Below are 21,965 nucleotides of genomic sequence, written 5' to 3' on the forward strand. Positions count from 1 at the left end.
ATATATTCATTCACTCAATTGATTTACTTATTTGTTAAATGTAGCTAATGTCCCAGCCACACCAACTACTTCTGTACTTGTTTCCCTATCACTGCCATTCCCGTGCCTTCATGCCTGGAAAAGAGAGGGAAAAGCAAGGGAAGGCAAAGGAAAGGAAAAAAGATGGAAAGTGAAAAGTAGTAAGGGATAAAAGGGAGAAATGAGAAGAAGGGAAAAGAAAGGAGGAGAAGAGACAATGGAAAAGGAAAGGAAAGTGAAACAGATACGCATTTTTTTAAATTTAAATTCAAGTAGTTAGTTAAAATATACGACACTTACTTTTAAAACACCTTCCACAGCCATCTTCCCTTCATGTCCCAGTAAAATAGTGTACGGGTAAAGCCACTGGATTGCATGTTTGATTGACATCATAGGAAAAGAATCCTATTTAGGAGCAAAAATGCATAGGAATGAGGAATATCTAAAATAATCACAGAAAATTGATCTGAAATACATATATGACATTGAAATTGCCTATAAACAATAACCAACAAGTTTCTCATGTTTTCTAGAAGACTACACAAGTAAATACTCATTACTTCCTCTTCTCTTCCTGTTCCACACCCTTTCCCTGGGTAAGCTCACCCACTCCCACCTTTCAGCTGCCATCTATCTGTTAATGGCTCCCATGTCTCTGCCTCTGATCCTGACCTCTTTCCTGAGCTCTAGACTTGAACTCTCAATTGCCCAATGTGACTTTAGATTTTCCATGGACTCCCATTCAGCATATCTGAAACTAGAAGTCTGAACACATTTCCCTACCCTACTCACCCCAAAGTAGCTTCTCCTTCACTTTTATTCCAAATCTGAGTTAGTCTCATTCACATGTACTTAGCTTCACAGTTATTAACTGTAAGTTAGAAGTACTTGTAACTCTAAAAACTTTCTTCCAAATCAAAATGTCTTCCCAATTCTGTTCACTCTACTTTCAGAAGTCTATTAACAAGGACAATTAGAGAAATTTCGGTATAGGTTGTCTATTAGATGATATTATAGAAATACTATTAACATGATGAGGGGTATGATTAACAGTTCTGGTTATGAGAAGAACATTCTACAGAATTCTTACAAGTTGCACACTGAAGTTTATAAGAATACTGACCACAATTTATTTTTAAATGGTTCAGAAAAAAAAGAAAAAGCAATCAAATGTGGCAATATGCTAAAAATTGGTGATTCTAGTTGAAGGCACTGCGGATGTTCATTTTACTATTTGTGAATTTTTTTTTTTTTTTTAGATTTGAGAATTGTAAAAATAAAAAGTTCCAAGCAAAAACAAAAAGAAGGAAAAGTGAAAGACATGCTAAACAGGAAGAGGGAAGCTGTTCTAAATATATAGAACAGGGTAAACAATACCTGTAAAACCTAACTCAGTCTCAGGAGACATAAATGAATAGCAACAACAGTTTAAAAATAAATGTCTTGTCCTGGTAGTATTCCTACTACCTGGGATGATGCTCTCCTTAGCAGAATCTCTCCTGTTTGCTCCTTATGCCACCATGCTCTCCCCATCCCTCCTCCCTGCCAGCAGAGGTATCATCCTCCAACATATATCTGATTACTATACACTTCATGCACTTAATATCTCATGGGCCACTTCTTTCACCCCATAAAATCCAGAAGCTGCACTCACCATGCCAAACACTTGACAATAAAGTTCTAACCTCTCTCTCTCCACCATACACACTTGCTCTAGTAATACAACTCAGCATTCTTCAAACATACCAAGTCCTTTTGTGATTCAACACCTTTGTAAGTGCTGTGCCTCCTGCATGGAGGGCATTTCCACCGCTCCTGACACAGCTCTCATGACCTCTGGTAAACTGTAGTGGACAATGTTAATGCTCCAACAAACATCTCAGATCTGTTTTTATCCTTTCTGAATCTCTCACCTTTCCCTTTCAACAGCCAACAGCTGCAGGGCTTTTAAAGAAGACTGCTCTTGAACTCCTGAAGCCAGCTTTGCTACAGGCCGAGAGCAGCTAGCGCCTGGAAATTTGTGTCCCTTGCAATGACCACTGAGTAATGACTCCTGGTGCCTGAGGGTGAAAGTCCCAGCTCCCTGCCTCAGGTAGGAGCAAGTGTGAGGCACAGCTTAGACTACAATATGCCTCTGCAAGCTCTTCATGCCTCTTCAGGTGGGGTCCTCCTTCCCTCTGTGGAACTTTTAGCTGAGTTGCCGTCTACCTTCCCTCCTCCAAGGCTGGAAGCTCTTTAAGGGCTCAGGACATGTTGCTGGTCTCTGTCCAGTTTACTGTGCTACAGCCAATTAATTGCAGGTCTTACAATATTTATAGAAGAATATGACATGGCAAACTGAAGTGATTAATCCCCAAGGATTAACTTTTAAATATTCTTCACCACATTTGGGTATACAAGTCATTAATATATTTTATACATACCAGGATTTGAACTGCAGCTGGTAAACTATCTAAAGGAAAATCTGGAAGTCCAAGAGTAGAAGATTCTTGGGAACAAAGAGTGGTGGCAAAGGACAGGAGCTGAGAAATTCTAGGGGAAAAAATAAAGTGATGTTAAATGTTATTCTAATAGTTTTAATATATAAAATGTGTTTATTTTTAAAATGTAAAATGGCTGAGCCAATTTAATTAATCTAAAAGATGACACTTACTATTAAATTCTCAAGAAAAAACAGCTTCATGTTATAATATTCCATTTAAAATTCAGAAGCTGATTAGATACACAGGTATATTTCTTATTTAAAAGATTATTTTTGTTTATTTATTTGAGAGAAAGAGAGAAAAAGCGGAAGTGGGAGCAGAGGCAAAGGGAAAGGGAGAAGCACCCTGCTGAGCAGGGAGCCCAATGCAGGGCTTGATCTTGGGGGCTTCATCCCAGGACCCCAAGATCATGACTTGAGCTGAAGGCAGATGCTTAACCACTGAGCCATCCAGGTGCCCCCAGACAGATTTCTTAAATATGACAATGTGTGAGATTTTTCACAACCTGGCCCAAATTTATCCTGCCAACCTCCCCTCCCACCCTTCCTAATCCAAACCTGAATCCCAGCCACCAGGAGCTTTTTATAGCCTCAAGAACAAGGCATGCACTCTCATATCCCATGTTTTAAAAATAACTTCTTAGAATTCCTTACTTCCATTCTTTATCTGGCAAAAGCATACTCATTCTTTAGAACCCATCTCAAATGCCAATGTCTTTTTGAAATTAAGACGCTTACTATACAATATTAAATGAATATATTTCCATATCTTTAAACTCCACTAAGTCTTGTTTCTTGCCTTCAAGAATCATGTCTTATTAACCTTATCATTGGTACTTACCACAGCTACTGAAAAATTCTCCAAAGAACAGTTGTTGAATGGATGAATTAATCAGTCAATCAACGTGCAAAACAAACAAATTGTAATGTTAAGTGTCCAGATATTTTTAAGAGTCTGTGTGTGTATGTGTGTCTCTGGATGTGTAACTGAAATACTTACTTCTCAGCAGAGACACTGGCTCCAACTGAATATAACAGTTTAAGTTGGTCCTAAAATAACACAAAAACATCAAATCAATAAGGAATGTAACAGACTAAATGCAAAATTTTATAGAAACATTTCAAACTTTGAATGGACACTAGTAATAGCAAAAAAAAATCATTTCTTGATACTTTTTAATCCATCAGATAAATAACACCACAATATTTTGTCTTCCTAGTTTCTGGAGATTTTCTTTACCTTATATATTTTTCTCTCCATTAACTAAGGAAAGGGACATACAAACACAGTAACATTTTTATAAAAGTAAACAAATATAAATAGAAAAGGTACTTTAAAAATAAGTGATCCTTGTTCATACATACCTTAAAGGGCAGATAATAAATATCTCTGGCCTGAAATCGAGAACGGAGAGGGGGATCTAATGGATTCCCAGAGTACTTAGGCACTGGCAAGCCCAAGGCAATGACTCGGAAGTTTTCACTAACCCGAACAATCTTCCAAGCATCCAACTCTGTTTTGGTATGATCCTGAAAGAAAGAGATCAAAACTTACAGCATAAATGATGCAGATTACAACTGCAAGAGCTGCCAGGCTAAGGACTTTAGGCCCTGATTGCTGAGTAAATTGGAGAACCACCTCAAAACCAAACTGTCAAGGAAGGGAGCAAAGTGAAATCGGGATCACGGTGCCAGGGAAGGCTCACAACATGAAGACTAGTGTTGAACAGTCTTAGTATTAGTATTAGTAGCAGCTAATACACCAAAGAACAAAGGCAATGTAGGTCAGATCTCTAAGCTGGAGTCATTAACACAGAGAAACTGAGTGGGGAGGGTAAGGAAAAATATACTGATTCAGACCAGAGGATGTAAAAAGGTAGTCCTAGAAGCACTGACCACTCACTGGTAGAGCAGAGACTGCCCATGGACCTCAAATAGACAACCATGGTTATAGGTCTATTTCTGCCAAGGTATATCAATAGTAACACCTAACAGGTATTGAAAAGTCACCATGTGGTAAGTACTTTTGATAAATTTTGTTCATTTAAATTTACCAGAATGTAAATGAACATTTAATTCCTTTTTAAGGATGAACAACCTGACATTCAAAGGAATTCTATAACTTGCTCATGGTCCTGCAATTATATGGTGGAGTTGAGACTGGAAACGATACAAGGTTTGGTGTTACAATTCCTGGGTCTAGCATTTGGCGTAAATTCTAATGAAGTGACCAAGAGCATGTTATTATACCCTCTGACCCTCAGCTTTGTCATCAATAAAATGGGAACAATATCACCAACATTACCGTGGCTATTAGGAAAACTAAACCTGAGAGTGTATGTGGAAGTAACTGGTCCAAAGGAGGCCCCTGTTAGATGGCATCCCTTCTCTCTCTGCCTGACCCTATCAATGGCTCTTCACTGTCCTCAGCTATACAGCTTACAAAGCTTATATGAATGTGCATGCCCTCAGCTTTCAGCCTATCTTCAGGGGGTGCAGCCCATTTGACAGTGTAGAAACTCTTCACATGACACAACGCTTTTCCTGGCTCAATTCATGTCTGATTCTCTCAGTCTCAACAACTACTGCACACCCACCCCTCAACCTCCCTTCCTGACCCTGTGGCTCCAGCCCCATCTCACAACTGTGGCTCTCCAGATACATGCTGCTTCACCAACACTGCTCCACTTACTTGAAACATCCTTTTCACTTTGCACAGCATAAACACAGGTATAATTTAAAGCTTAGCACAAACAACATTATCGCTAAACTGGACCCTCCCTCCATTAGAGCCATTTTTGTATCCTCCACTGCATCGTATGCAAGCTTTTATCATACATGTGTGCACTGACTTCTGTTCTTTACTACCCCATGCTGGATCCAAGCTCTTGAGAGGACTTATTATCTCTTAAACATAACAGGACAAATCTCTGTTGATTGCATGAAATAATTTAAAAACATAATGAACAATTATTTTAAGCATAGCCAACATTATGACCCTACTTGAAGTAACAGGGCTAACAGTGATGATATGTCGCATGCACTAGAAAACAAGAGTCAGGATCTAACCCTGCTGAGAAACAAACCAAAAAAATCAAACCATAACAATCCTCAGAGAGCTGAATATTTTTATTTTCCACTTACCCAAAAAAACAATCATGATATAAATAAAATTTATACAAATGGAATGTATCTATTTCCATAATAACAAAATTCTACTACATTTGCCTCTATGAAATCATTAAAATTTTGAGGTATTCAGATTTAGTATGCTAGAAATAGATGAGACTTAAATGATGGTGTTGAAATCTTTTTATCACAGAAATTGTCTTAGGGTGGTGGTTTTTTGTGAAGGATCTTGCCTTCATATTCTATGAGATTTTTATGAGACAGATTCTCTGAATATAGAAATGACATTTATCAATGAAAATTAAGTATTTATACTGATATTTACATTGGGAAAAGACAATGTAGTATATCCTTCTCAGTAACAAGCACTCCTTGTATATACTAAAACCCTCTGCACCCCGTATCTCAAACTTTTGTCCAAAGTAATATGTTCAATAACTTTGCACAAAATTCGAACACAAATAAAGAATATATCACACTTCTCATTGTGAAGTAACTGCTATACTTAAGAATAAAAGGTCCCATATCTGAGTATTCTTTTCCAAATCATTTACTAAAAATGACAAATAGCTATAGGGGCAAATAATAGTTCTCTTTTAATTAGAAAGTATCTAAAAAAAAAAAAAATTAGAAAGTATCTAAAGAGAAAATGTTCTGCCTAGCATCTACCTACTTTAAAAATAATATAAATGACTATTCTCATATTTATTCATATTACTTATAAAATATTAATTAAAATCTAAAAAAATTAAATAAGTGAATAATAAACATGTCTTTCATTTCAGTAAATTAACTCTAACAATATGAATGAATTTAACTTTTATTACTGCTTAAATCCTCAACTATCCTCTTCTAATTATATTCGTATGATATCCTCTTCAGAGAGATCCAAAACAAGACAGCTATGCCTCACAGTGAAGACACCATCTAGAGACTCTTCTAAACAGTAAAGAAACAGACTGGTGAAGGTTAGCAAGACAGGTTTCTCAGAAAACAAACTCACACAGAGAGAATGAAAAAGCTATTTCTGGTCCTGCCAGCCATGGAGCATCAGTTCAGTTAGAACCTCTGGTGCCAACATGTATTTAGTGCCTAGTGTGTCCTGGGCTTGTATTTGCTGCATCAAGAAGAAACATACAACATAGATTCTGTTCTTGAGTAATTTGTAACCACCTTGGGGCAGTTAAATTAGCATATGTGTACCTCTACAACACAGGTGTCAGAGAGACTCTAAGTCCTAGAATGCAGACTTGCCCTTTTGTGACATTACATGAAACCCTTCTCCAAAGCCTCTGAAGGGCCCCACACCCTCTTATTGTGGCCCTCTTTATATCAACTTGCAACACAGCATTTAAAGATCTTATTGTACTTTTTAATTCATTCAACAAATAATTCTTGAGCACCCCCAAGTGTCAGGCATTGCTCTAAGAGCTTGAGATAACATCAGCGAAAGAAAAAAACTCCTGCTCTACTGAAAGTTATCACATAGTAGAGGGAGGTAGCAAATAAACTAAAAACATAGCAAGTAAATAAATCCTATGAGATATTAGAAGATGAAGGAAAAACTAGAGCAGAGTCAGGGAACAAGAGGGCAGAGGGGATCCTGAAATGTCAAATAGGCAGGTGAGAGCAGGCTTCACTGATAACAACATTTGAGCAAAGATTTAAAGGAATACAGAAGTAAGCCAGGCAAGTATCTGGGAAAACCATTCTGGAAGAGCAAGTGACTTCTGCAAAGCACTAGAATGCCTACCCAGCAGATTTAAGATATAGTAAAGAGAACACACTATCAGCTGGAGTGAAATAAAAAAGGACAGCAGAAGGTAAGGCCAAAGGAGCAGTAAGAGCTCAGATCAGACAAGACCTATTTTCCATTGGAAGACTTTGGGTTTTATACTGAGGAGAGGGTTAGGAACAGAGGTCTGATCTCATCTTTCCCACGTTTTAAAGAGATCACAGAGTGCTATGGGGGGAGCCAGAATGGAATCGGGGGTTGTTAGAAGGGTCTTACAAAAATGCAAGCATCAGATACAGGCAGCCTGGACTGTCAGAGTATCTGTTAAATATCTTATTCACTTCTGCCAATATCTACTGGAGTTTGAAATTCTGGAGGCCAAGACTATACTTTGCCCATTTGTCTTCCCTGAGCTTCTAGAAGCCATTAAGACTCTCAGTACAGTTCTTGGGAGACAGAAAAGGAAGATAGGAAAGGAGGGAGAAAGAGAAGAGAGCGTTAAAAGGGGATGGGGTGGGGAACAAATAGTTATTATACTGCCAAAAAAAACCCAAAAGTAAAAATCTGAGGGATCTTCTAATATGATCTGCAGACTCATGACCTAAGTGCAGCAACCTGCCACAGCTATGAGCCACCTGAACACTTTCCTCATTCCTATACAATCATGTCTTACAACAAATGGCACCATCCACAGCTTAGCTGCCAGGACAAAGGATCCAGATTTTTCTTCTTACTTGGAGAAGCTTGTCATAACGCTCTGAAGACATGAGGAAACGTCCATCTTCAAGCTGCATTTCCCTATTTTCCAGCAAGTTGTTCAAAACGGGTAGAACATTCCTCTCCGCCTTTTCCAAGCCTTCCAAAATAAGGGTTCTGCCTTCTGTGGCTGCACGGACTGCACACTATTGCCAAGAAACAAAAGCAATATGAGAACACTGAAATGCCAGAGCATGGTCTCATTTCTCGTGTAATTCAAATTAAACTCGTGGTTCTTATTAGAGGGACCAGGAAACCAGGAAAGCTGAGTTTGGAGATGTTGGTTTTGTTGTATCTGCCCCTATGATCTTAGGCAAGTGATTTTTCATTCTTCAGGCCTACTTAGAACATGAAGGGATGGGAAGAAAGGATCTCTGAGGCTCCTTTCAGCTGCAACATTTTAGATAGTTGCCCAGTGAAACAGAAAACCGTAGCTGTTTGTAGCTGTTTCTGAATCGACCACAGAGTTAAACAAGAGAATAGATCCCTTAACTAGAAAAAATAAATGAAGCGTATGGTCCACCCTGTCTCTCCCGCAAGCTTCTTGCGAGGATCAAATAAGCTAGGTGAGAACTTGTGGGGGTGGGAATCATTGAAACAAGAGTCACCATCAAAATGAACTTGGGTTGGGATCCCTGGGTGGCGCAGCGGTTTGGCGCCTGCCTTTGGCCCAGGGCGCGATCCTGGAGACCCTGGATCGAATCCCACGTCGGGCTCCCAGTGCCTGGAGCCTGCTTCTCCCTCTGCCTGTGTCTCTGCCTCTCTCTCTCTCTCTCTCTGTGACTATCATAAATAAATAAAAATTAAAAAAAATAAAGATAAAAAAAAAAAAAAAAAAAAACAAAAAAAAACAAAATGAACTTGGGTTTGTGTACTGTTCAATGCTGACAACATTATAAACTTACCAAAACAGAAAAAGAGTCAGGTTTAACAGCAGACTTATTATAACTATAGTCCTAGAAGTCTTCCAAATAAAGTTTAAAAAATTAAACTTAATTTTTAATAGAATAATAAAAAAATAGGAAAATAGAAAAAAAATAGGAAATAAAGTAGACCCCAAACGGTGAGAGACAGGAAAACCAACCAAAAAAGTACTAAAGATGTGAAAAAAAATATTTCTTTAATAGATAAACCCTGAATAAAATCGAAAAAAAAAATACTTTTTGGTCAAAAATCCTTGAAAACATGGTTAAAAAAAAGAAAACCTCAATGACATTTCTCCTGTTCATTCAACAACAGACAGAGAATTAACATGCTAAACTTATGCTCTCACTCTCTCTATAAGTCTCCTTCTTCGGCCTCCATGGTACTGTCTTCTCTTAGAAAAACCATTTCTCTTTTGTCTGCGTCAGGCAGACATTCCCTGTAGGTAATGCAAGAATCACATCTTTAGCTCACAGTTCTTACTCTACGAGGTCTGGCCTGAGTGATCTCACTTAATCATAAAGTTTCAACCACCTTTATGCAGATGATTCCCTAATCTTGAGCCCCCCCACTAAGCTCCACCATAGACTCATCATATGGTCTCAATTTAGACTCCACAAAACACCTCAGGCTCCTCTGTACAACACTGAACACATCATCCTTTCCCCTAAATTTGCTCTTCCTCCTGTACTTTCTATTTAAGATGGAAGTACCATTCGCCTATGCCAGGATCTTTGATTCCTATCTCACTTCTTACATTCAATTTATCACCATGTCCTGATGATTTAACTTCCTTAATATTTCTTTAACTCATCCATTCTACCCCCTTACCTCTCCCCACCCCACTAAGTCTAAGCTCCTCAAGTTGGCATATATGTCCTTTACAATATGGCATCTATGTACCTATCCAACACCATTTTCTGGCAATAGCTTAACTCATATGTGGTGTTTTTGCACCAATGGACTGGTTGTGATTTCCTCTTAAACATATATATAACCCTATAGCTTTACTAGAAAAATCTGTATTTATATTGACCCTTTTGCTTAAAATTTAATTTTCTCAAAAAAAATTTTAATTTTCTCCACAGTAGTTAGCCCAAAATAATCTGGATGTTTGATGGGAAGATATAAAGATTATTTCTTTTTTTTTAAAAGAGTTAATATCTAGAGAAATTTCTCAAATAGCAATACAATGACTTTCCAAGTGTAGACAAGAAAACAGACATTGTTTAATCAAGTATCATTTCAATAAAATGTTGAATTTTATACTATATTTTAGAATTTAGCTTATTTATACATTTTTATGAAAACTGCATTAGACTTAACATGATCACCTCATTTTAAAAATAAATGTATGCATAATCCTTCAAATCTATCATTTTCAAATATATTTTAATTATTTTCTACCAAACTAGCCATCTTGTGGTAGTAGCTTCAGTTTTTGTTTTTGTTTTTTTTTTTTAAGATTTTATTTACTCATTTATTCATGAGAGACACAGAGAGAGGCAGAGACATAGGCAGAGAAAAGCAGGCTCCCTATGGAAAGCCTGATGCGAGACTTGATCCCAGGACACTGGAATCATGACCTGAGCCAAAAAAGCAGATGCTCAAACACTGAGCCACCGAGGTACCCCAAGTAGCTTCACTTTTAAAAATAATGCATGGATATAAGTGACTCTGTATTTCCTAAAAAAAAAAAAAAAAAATTAGAATCTCATTTCTGCTAGCTTTGTAAAACACAAAGCCACAAAAATGGTTTCTGAGACATTAAAAATCAAAATGTAAACTACTTCTTATAAAAATTCATGTTTCAGCTAACATCTCAATTAAGCTTTCTTTCAAAAGAATCTATTTACTGCAAGAAAGCATCACTCATAAGAAGAAAAAAATAAATATAATTAAGAGAAATAAATATAATTTATAATTATAATTCAAGAGAAATAAATGTTATCAAAACCTATGGTAATATTCTTTAAAAGTTCTATCAATCTTTGTTACAAGACAGACTAAATACTGTATTTGACTTTTAAAAACTTCATAAAGATGAAAACACATGTTTTCTAAGATAAAACTAGAAATACAGATATCAAAATTTAATGGTTTCCCAACTGTGTGGCAGGGAAGACAAAGTGTAGACAACATAGGGCAACAACAAACACTACTTCTATTCAACTCAGATATATTTTGGTTTGTTTATATAAAGAATCTTTTCAGAGGCATTTGGAATAAGCTATAGTGAGAGATCAGAAACGGAAGCTAAATACATAAATAATTCCTTTCATCTACTCTAATGGAGGTAGGTGCTGTGACCATAAAATGGAAAAAATAGTGCAGATGAAAGATGATAATACTATCTAAAGACCACTGGAGGGTGGCCCGGGTGGCTCAGCGGTTTAGCACCTCCTTCAGCCCAGGGCGTGATCCTGGAGTCCCGGGATGGAGTCCCATGTCCGGCTCTATGCATGAAGCCTGCTTCTTCCTCTGCCTGTGTCTCTGCCTCATTCTCTCTGTATGTCTCTCATTAATAAATAGATAAAATCTTAAAAAAAAAAAAAAGTTAAAAAATAAATAAAGACCACTGGAAAACCTAACAAATGCCGCACCTCTTCTCCAGAGTAAAACACATGCAGGTATATGTATACAATGGAGACCTCAAGTTAATAACCTTACTAGTAAAGAATGATAGAAAACCACCATAAAAATTCTTGTTGGAAACAAGAATCATCAATGGTTGGTAAAATAACTAGGTAAAAGTGTGATGAGAAATGGAATATTTGTATAGATTCAAAAATATCTCCCTACAACACATTTATAAGAGACAAAAGGAAAAATAATACAACAGTGGAGGAATCTGGAAATTACCGCCTTAACCAAGTGATCAAAATTAACATTTCCAGTAAAGAGATGTATCAATTTCATGTGCTAAATTTCTAATATAATGCTCTGAGACAGGTACAACACCACTTCTATGGTATTTTTGCTAAAAACGCATGATCTCAATCAACTCCTGAGGGAATAGACAAGCCCAAGTTGAGCTACATTCTACAGGATGACTGGCCATGAAGAGAAGAGAGAGACCTGCTGGTAGTAATAAGGGCAACTGAGCTGGGACAGTGCAGCTGATGGCAGCCAATTCTTTTTTTTTTTTTTAATGAAGCAAAAAATTGAACATGTTCCAATGGTGATGAGGAAGAGCTGGTAAAGGACAGAAAAGAGAGTGCATAATTATTGAAATAAAACTGAAGAATTTGCTACTTGATGTTGGAGATAGTTTGACCCACTGACTGAGAGCGAAAGTCGTAGGGTCTACAGTGTAGTAACTGGTATGCATGAATCAAGTTCTTCCATTTATGCTATTTGATTTAATCCTCATGACAGCCCTCTAAAGTAGACACTATTTTACCCAATTTTTCAATTGAGGTTATACAGCTTGAAAACGGCAAAGCTAAAAATTTTAACCTGTCCTTAAGTGATGGAGAAATTGAGTAGATAAAGAAACAAGAGGTCAATGAATAACGCAACCGCAGATGATTAGTAACTTCACAATCTAGTTTTACTAGGCGTTGGAATTCGTTATGCCTGTTTAAAAAAAAAGAAAAACAAAATCTGCACAATACATTTCTATACATACAAGAGACTCCATTCAACTCAAACTTTATTTGACTATGTAGCAGTGCCCTAAAGTTTTCTAGGGGTAACTATAATCACATTTCCCCCAAATTAATATTATTTTTCAAGTCAATTGTGATATTATGATATGACCAAATATATATTTGGTCAGCAGTTCCTGCTGTAGAACTTCTAAAACACTTGGAATTTACTGAGTGATGGAGGTGAAAGGGGAATCTTTTGTTATTCAAAATAAATCCCTCTCAAACATACCAACCGAGTTTATGCTAATGAGGCAGATCTTGATTGATCCCTAATAGCTTTAGGGTGGGGGATGGTTACCAGAAAAACCTACCACACGATAGAGCTGGAACATGAAGTCCTAGCTCCAGACCTCTAGGGAGAAGAGAGGCAAGACTGAGTAAATCACCAATGGCCAGTGATTTATTTAATCACTCAAGTCAATTATTGGAACTCCCTCAAAAACCCTACACAATAAGATCTGGAGAGCTTCCTGGTTGGTGAAGACATCCACATGCCAGAAGGGTGAGACACCCCAAATGCCACAGAGGCAGAAGCTCCTACACTCGGGACCCTTCCTGTCCTCACCTGATGTACTTCATCTGGCTATTCATTTGTATCCTTTATGATATCCTTTATAATAAACCAGTAATTATAAATAAAGTGTTTCCTTAAATCCTATGAGCCATTCAAGCAAATTATTAAACTGAAGGAAGGGGTTATAGGAATCCCTGATATACAGCCAGTCAGCCAGAAGTATAGGTGGCTCAAACCTGCAGCTGGCATCTGGAGTAGGGGTAGCCTTAGATTACGCCTCTAACTTGTGGGGTCTGTGTTAACTCCAGGTAGTTAGCATCAGAATTGAACTAAATTCTAGGATACCCTGTTGGTGTCTGCAGAGAATTGGAGAACTGCTTGGTATGGAAAACCTACACATTTGGAGTCAGAAATGCCACAAGCAGAAACAAATCATAATAGTAGTACACTGTCAAATCAAAGAAATCTCTGGAACTGAGTAGCAGTGAACTAGTCTTTTCCCTAAATTTATGTAGGAAATTTACCCTTTGTCTTCATCTTTCTACTCTACTCTAATTTCTGTCTTTGACGATTACTCCTCCTACTCCCCAAAGACCAGTCCTTTTTGTACCTTGAGCTTAGTGGCATCCCCTCCCACCACCTCCAAAATCTTCCAACAACTATACCATTTCTTAATTGCATTTTCAACTTCCTTCTCTTCTACAAACATGTCTATACTTTAGGAAAACCTACAGTCTCCTAATACTTCCTAACATCCTCTCTTTATCTTCAAGCCCCTTGAAAAACAGTCCCATACACATTGCCTCTATAAGCCTTTATCATTCTTGTTTTACTGAAACTGCTCTCTTGCAAGCACCAAAAGTCAAACAGCCAAGTATCAGGTATTTTCTTGATCTTCATGTTCTCTTTTCCTCCAAGTATTTTCCTTTGATTCTCTCTGGTGCTTCATCTTCTATCTTAGACATTTACCAAGTAGGTTTTCCCTCTGGCTTTCCCCAACCCTTCTGACACCTGTACTCTTTACAAAATTAAAAAAAAAAAAAAAAAAGAGCAAACATTTCCTAAGGTTCTATCCTCAACCTTTTTCCATTTGTTATTTTATTGGCAAAGTTCTAACCTACTCCCACAAATTCTTACTTGTTGACTGAGTAGCCATTATATGGCAGGTGCTATGTTATGTGCTACATTAAGTAAACAGCAACAATAGCAATAGATGGCATATTTTTCATTTTCTTTATCTCATCTTTCCTGAGAAACATACCATATGCCCCTAACCATCCTCCTGAGCTCCATACTCCCATTTCCTTTTTAACATCTCCATAGAGGTATTCAAATTCAACATGCTAAATCAAATATGACTTCTATCCTAAACCAAACTCTCTTCCTGATGTTGATTTCAATTAAAGCCTGCCAATTAAAGTCTCATTGATTCTCTTGCCACCCAGAATTCATTACTTCTGACTCCTGAAACGACTCAAGTATAATCTCTAAATAGTTCATGCATCCATCACCCCTTCAATCCTCACTAGCACCATCTCAACAGGAGCCTTCCTTCACTTCCTGTTCATTTTACTGAAAGAGTCCATTGGAACAGGCACCATATCTACATATCTATTATTGTTCGTTGTCCTCAAGATGATCATATTTTACTTGCTGGAAGTTAGAGACTGAATCACTCCATCTGAAAAGTCTATTCCAACAATGAAATCTATGATTATGCAATGTAGCTCAACTTTATTAAGAGTATTATGTTTTAAAATTCTTCAAAGCTTTTTTTCTTATTATTTTACACAAAATTTGAGTGGCAATGATGGTGGATGCTTTATAGTGCAAATGAATTCAACGATAAGAATATAATAAGAGGATTACAAATTTATAAGAGTGCTATATTTATTTTTAGAAAAAAAGAATGAAAAGAAAAAATTCAACATGCAGAGAAGGACCACCCAAGGTTTTTAACTTTCTTCCAGACTTGCCCTTTGGATATGTGGCTATAGACCCAGTACATACACGTAAATTAAAATGTTTAAATGCAGGCAAGAATACAGGCTAAAAGGAGAAAACCTTAACAAGATGCTTTTTGGTAATAAAATCTGAATCACTGAATTTACAGAAATAATACTAGTTAGTAATTCAGCATCATCTTGCTTCCTGATTGTTCCTTAAAATAGTCTAAAAATGATGAAAATAATCAGTACTGCCAAACTTTATTAATACAATCTCATCACATTTGTAAAGAATAATGTTGAAAAAAATTTTAAAAAAAGAATAATGTTTAAAACTACATAGAAAATCCATTAAGTAATATATCTACAACATATTGTATCATGCAGTAAGTCTCTTAATTGGAAACGCTGGAGAGAAAAAAATTGTTACAGGTTTTGTACCCAACAGAGGCCCAAACGTGTTACCCTCCCTGCATTGATGCCCCTTTGCCCCCTGTCTGCTCAGCATATAAGGGTGGAGCCATAATGCTGAAGTTTTCCTCGTTCTCCCATAAGCCTGTTTCATCTCCCCAACAAGAGTCTCAGGTCCCCAAAGGGTGAGAACCCTGCCTTTGCATTGTCCTGGTGCAGAACTGGCTCACAGAAGGCTTTTAGTGTTTATGGAATAAAAATGTAACAGCTCAATTAAAAGATGCTGTTATGTAAGTATAGGAAGAATTTTTTATATGAAGGATAATAGCTATCTATGCCCACACTTGTTATGAGAAGAGAACACGTTTAACTGTCAGCATGAATGACTGAGGCTATATATTTCAAATATTTTCTATACAGATTTTTTAAATAAAAAACTTTCAAATAAAGTAATGGTGGTATACTTTTCCCTTGAAATCTTAAAAAGAAGGGAGCACTACATACATATTTTATGTGGAATGAATATTTGTAATCGTTACTCAAAGTAGAAATTACATCAACCATAAGGATCCTTTCCTGCCCTTCAAGCTATAGAACTTCCAGAGACCTAATTTTTTCAAATAGAAATCAGAAAAAATGCAGCCAGATCCTTCTGGACAAACCATATCACAGCTTTAACAATCCAACATGCAGGCATGCATCTTTCAAGATAAAAGAGGCTGCATGACCTAAAAGTCAAAACCTGTCTAAGCCCCTGTTCTAGATTTGCTTCTGACTTGATAAAAGACCTTAGGCAAACAATTAATCTGGAGGTCTGTGTCCTCATTTACTAAGTGAGAATATCCTCAAGGGGTATTGCACAATGCCACTATTTATGAAAGAAAACAGCAAAAGACATTTAAAGCTATCAGATCTATTAAAATAGAAATTATTATTAATATAACCATGATTTAATGAAAATAGATTCCAAAGAGCTTCAAATGACTCAAAATGGCTACAGTAACAGCACCGAGGAAGCCAAAGAAAGATGAAAATAATTACATTTTAAGTTCATTTCAAAATATCAGAATAGGATCAGATTGATTTTTCATTGCACCACCACTTATCTGCTATTGGTAATTCAGGCTAGTTACTTTCCTTCTCTGAGCTTCCATTTCTTTCTAAATCTATACTACTTACTGTGCTTATCTCACAGATTCTGGTGAAGATGAACCAAGATAAACTCTGGCTCACAATAAACCTCTACAAAATGATTAGCTGTTATTACTATCAATACTGTCATCCTTGTAGTCCTGGTGGCCATCATCATCATCATCACCATTGCTCTTTCAGGGAAATAGCATATGGTACAAAGGACCAAAACTTTGGAATTGGACAGATCCCAGTTCAAATTCCACCTACTATTTATCAGTTGTATGTCCATGGCCCTCTAAGGCTCTGTTACTTTACCTATAAGATTGGGAAGTCATCTCCCTCCTAAGGATGTTCTGAAGATTAGATGCAATCACATAAAGCACATAGTACTATAGAGGTCTCAATAAAAGTTGTTTTTCTACCTTGATTTTTAAATTTTATTTTATTTCAAATTCCAGGATAGTTAACCCACAGTGTTATATTATGTACCCTGATTTTTTTAAAGAATTATGTAAATCTTTCAGTTAACATCATATGAGTATACAAGAGTTGGCCTGAGCAAGAGGGTAACATGGTTAAGGACCAAAGGCCTGAGTTCTGACCAACACAGAGGCCAGAATAAACAGAGAGAGACCTTCTCGAACTGTCCAAGTGACAATCAGAACATTTTATAACAATATGGTTGTAAAGGGTCTGGTGCAAATAACAGAATTCAGCCACTTTCCACAGCTTTGTTTCTTCTATACACGATGCTTTTTAAATTCCAAACAATTTATCAATGAACTTCTGAAATATAACTTTGTAATTTTATTTTTTTATTTTATTTATTCATGAGAGACAGAAGCAGAGACACAGGCAGAGGGAGAAGCAGGCTCCCTACAGGGAGCCCGATGAGGGACTCAATCCCAGGACTCCGGGATCATGCCCTGAGCTGAAGACAGACAGATACTCAACCACTGAGCTACCCAGGCATCCCTAACTTTGTAATTTTAAAAGTGGTTCCACGTGGAAAGTAGCTTCAGCATCCACAAATAGGATTAAGTGTACAAGTAAATGTTTTCCTCTACTTGCTAAAATAAGTAAAATGCATTTTGACAAACTAGAAATATTATTTTCTGATCAACAGCACTGTTATTTGATTTATTAGGAGTTGCTTTTGATGACCTATAATATTTAAGCAGTGCATTAAGAAAAGGTTAACCCTTATTTTTTTTCAATATCAATAAGAGAGAATCAAGAATAATCCCAAACAGCCAAACTGGGTGGCTTAGTGGTTAAACATCAGTCTTTGGCTCAAGTTACAATCTCAGGTTCTGGGAAGGAGCCCCACATCGGGCTCCCTGCTCAGCGAGGAGTCTGTTCTCCCTCTCTCTCTGTCCCTCCTCACCACTTGTGTATACTTTCTTTCTCTCTCTCAAATAAATAAAATATTTTAAAAAAGAATAATCCCAAACAGAAGAAAAGACATTAAAATATAATTCATTTTCTCTATTTTGTATACGATCAATAAACACTTTTTAAAGAGGAAAAAATATTATATAATTGTTTAAAGTGCATTTTTATGCTTAATATTAAATACATACATCATACATTATGGAACTGCATGGTACCATGTCAAACAAATTAACAAGATTCTAACGTGAAAAAAGCTCCTGGCTTAGGAAAAGTTAAAGAAAATCATTTGAACTGTCCCATCCTGGCTTTTTACTCCCCAAATTATCTTGAGTGTCTCCTCTCAATAAAACATTAAAACCAAAATATAATTTATTTGTGGGTCAATTTATATTGGTTCAAATTTGAGTAATGGAAGCAATTTTCTATTGACTTAAAGTCTTCCACTCTAGATTTTTGTAGTCACATGGTAAAAAAGAGAATTAGTAAAGAAAATGTCAACAAATGAGGTGAGAAAAATATCAATGATAATTTACTTTTTTCAGGTTATTTTATCTTCTGAAGTAAATGAAAGTTAATGTGGTAACAAAATATCTTTTGGTCTCCTTATGTCTCCATGGGTGTCAAAATGCCAATCATAGAAATTTCTTTAACCAATTCTTTTTTAACAGCTTAATCTGTAATCCAATCAGCAAAGTAGTTGTATAATTTTAAATTACACGAACAAGTGGGTAAGTTTTGGCAAATATTTATATATACAAAACAGTGTAAATTTCCATTTTCTTAACAGACTATAACTTACTTCATTGGTACCCTTTTCCTTTTCCATATCCTCTCAATTCCTTGATATCTGATAGAAGCAGTACGCAATAAACATATAAAAAAGATTCAGCCTGCTTAGTAATTTTTAAATGCCAATTAAATCCTACTAATTTGGCAAAGTACACTCAAAGAAATACCCAATACTGACAAGAATACATGAGGCAATCCTCATCGCACACTGATGAAAGCATGAGTTGGAACACCCTTTCCAAAAAGTAATTTGGCAGTATATATTATTCTTGAATTATTCTTGAAAATGTCTAGATCTTTTGATGAGTAATTATACTTCTAGTATTCAAGTCTAAAAAATACTCAGAGATTACATGATACAAATAAAATGATATTTAACAAAGCCTTATTTATAATAGTGAAAACTTAGAAAAAAACTAAATTACCAACATGGGAATATGGATAAAATGGGAATGTTAAATAAATAATAGCACATCTATTAGATAAAATACTGTATGGACACTAAAAATTATATTTTGAGGAATATCTAGTATCATAGGAAGATGCTTCTGATAAAATATCAGGTTTTTTAAAAAGCAGGCTATAAAATGTTATATATATGGTATATAATTTTTGTAAAAATTATTGTACATGATTAAATAGATATGCATGTAGGCATAGTAGAAAATAATATAGAAAATATTTACACTGTTGTCCTTGAAAGGGAAGAGAAAATTATTTTTTATATCCTTCCCAATGCCCTTTAGCAATTACTTTATTATACTATCCTTCATTAGGATATGGTTTTGTTTCCCCCATTAGAACATAAGCTCTATCACGCCTGGGTGGCTCAGTCAGTTAAGTGAACGACTCTTGGTTTGGGCTCAGGTCATGATCTCAGGGTTGTAAGATTGAGCCTCATGCCTGGCTCCATGCTGAGTGTGGAGCCTGCTTAAGATTCTCTCTCCCTCTTTCTCTGCTCCTCTCCCCACTCCCTACTCCTGCACCTGTGTGTGCACTCTCTCTCTAAAAATGAATAAACGAAATTTAAAAAAAAAAAAAAGCACTACAATGACAGGAATTTGTTTCTTTTGCTCACTGCACCTAGACAGTGCCTAACACACAGCAGTCATTTGATAAATATTTAACAATTCTCTATATTATATATATATACATGTATCTATAAAAAGCATTTATAATATTGTTAATCAGGAAAAAATAAACATTATTTTGAAAGAAAATACAAATTCCCTACTATAGAATTATTAACCTAATTCTAACCTTCAAGAGTAGCAATACAGGTTAACCTCTCACTTTATCATCAATCATCCTTAATCCTGCATGCAAATAAGTGAAGAAGTTGATAGTCATGACCCTCAACTTGGAACTGGGGGTTTTGCCAAGGTTTCCAGCTGAAATGTCAATTAGTAATCACTTGAATGTCAGTCACATATGCATGCATCGAATACACTGAACAATCCAAACTCTTTCTCCCAGCACCTACCACATGGCCACAGGCATTTTTTCACTGATGTTGGCCCACCTAGGTTAGAGCCATCACCTACTAGTGAATGATGATAGTGCCTCCCCCTTGATAATCAGACATCAAGATAAGAATATCCATTATTCTTAATGTTCCATTATTATGGTTAAGAGTATTAAACAAATAAAAGAAATTCCCAAATGACCAGATGGTAGTCAATTGGCAACTTCATCTATCTAGAATCCAGATGAGAATTATTATTCATTCTGAAGATTCAAAATAGGTGTCAAAAAAACAAATCTTTTCCACTGTAGAGCCCCTCTGGTCTTAACCGGAACCTACTTATTCTTAATTTACTTAAAATTTTAACAAGATTGATTATCCAAAGGAGAAATCTATCATCAAATGTAAATGCCAGTCATATTCCAGACAGTTTTTAGGTGCCAGAGATAAACAAGAAAGTTACATTCTAAAAAAAAAAAAAAAAAAAAAAGAAAGTTACATTCTGGTGGGACACACAGACCATAAACATGGAAACAAAGAAATAATTAGGTAAATTCAGATAGTGATAGGTACTCTGAAGATCACATTGTGTAACATGATGGCACCATATATGTGGAAGGGGGGTGTGCATCATCAGTGATTACTAAAACGTTCTGAGAAGTTATAATCTGAATGATGAGGAGGCGGGAATATATAGATCTGGGAAAAGATCATACCAGGCAGAGGAAATATTAAGTACAAGGGCTGTGAGGGCGGAAAGTGTTCGATCTATTTTTAAGAAGAGAACAAGGCCACGCAGCAGGAGCCGAGAAAGCAAGGGAAGGGGAGAAAGGAGCTGAGGTAGACAAGATCTGGTCCCGTAGAGTATTGCAGGCCTTATTAAAAGGATTGGATTTTATTCTGAGTGTGATGGGACTGCACAGGTGTAAGCAAGGAACTGTTGTGATCTCATTATGAACAAATAATAAAGAGCTATTAAGAGAAGAAAAAATATGAAAATCAGATACTATCTCAACAAACAGTCTGAAGTAACTTAGGAAAAGGACAATGTTCCTATACCACCATCACTGGCTCTGAAGGTGTCCGTGCATTACATCCTAAGTCACCGATGTTCATCATAACAAGTAGGACTTGCCAAGAAAACATAAAATATAAGACACTAGCATTGATTTATAATAGCACTTTAAATATTTTTTAAACTTTAAAATAGATATCATCCAAAAATATGCTTTTTAGAATGGCAGGGAGAACATAATATTACATAGCATTATCTAAATAATTTACTTTAAGAAATACAAAGTTTTAAGGTACCTTTAAAAATAGTAAGCATATTGGGGAGGAGGGCGGGGGGTGGGAGTGAATGGGTGACGGGCACTGGGTGTTATTCTGTATGTTAGTAAATTGAACACCAATAAAAAAAATAAATAAAAAAAAAAATAGTAAGCATATTAAAAATAATAATAGTAAGCATATCAAAGTCCACTTTCACTTCCTCACTATTTGTACTGCAACAATCAATCCAAATACAAAATTCACTCAAAAAGTATGTTTTTAAATCCACACTCTACCAGAGCCAGTTCTTCCGGTGTCATTAAGTCTGTTCCCATCTCCTCT

General features: G+C 36.2%; 1 protein-coding gene and 1 long non-coding RNA gene across 3 annotated transcripts in view; one reads left to right on the forward strand and one right to left on the reverse strand.

Annotated features, from left to right (window-relative positions):
- VWA8 (von Willebrand factor A domain containing 8) overlaps positions 1 to 21,965 on the reverse strand; it is a 353,299-nt gene that overhangs the window by 284,799 nt on the left and 46,535 nt on the right. For both annotated transcript variants that reach the window (XM_077855526.1, XM_077855527.1), the window contains 5 exons: positions 8,099 to 8,266; positions 3,866 to 4,030; positions 3,501 to 3,550; positions 2,442 to 2,550; positions 319 to 423 (listed from right to left, as the gene is read on the reverse strand). In XM_077855526.1, coding sequence (XP_077711652.1) covers positions 319 to 423; positions 2,442 to 2,550; positions 3,501 to 3,550; positions 3,866 to 4,030; positions 8,099 to 8,266 — 597 coding nt within the window. The remainder of the gene's footprint in view (positions 1 to 318; positions 424 to 2,441; positions 2,551 to 3,500; positions 3,551 to 3,865; positions 4,031 to 8,098; positions 8,267 to 21,965) is intronic.
- The window catches only part of LOC144287998 (uncharacterized), a 236,382-nt gene that overhangs the window by 179,156 nt on the left and 35,261 nt on the right, over positions 1 to 21,965 (forward strand). The window lies entirely within an intron of this gene.

Source organism: Canis aureus, chromosome 17, assembly GCF_053574225.1.
Source record: "Canis aureus isolate CA01 chromosome 17, VMU_Caureus_v.1.0, whole genome shotgun sequence".
NCBI lineage: Eukaryota > Metazoa > Chordata > Mammalia > Carnivora > Canidae > Canis > Canis aureus.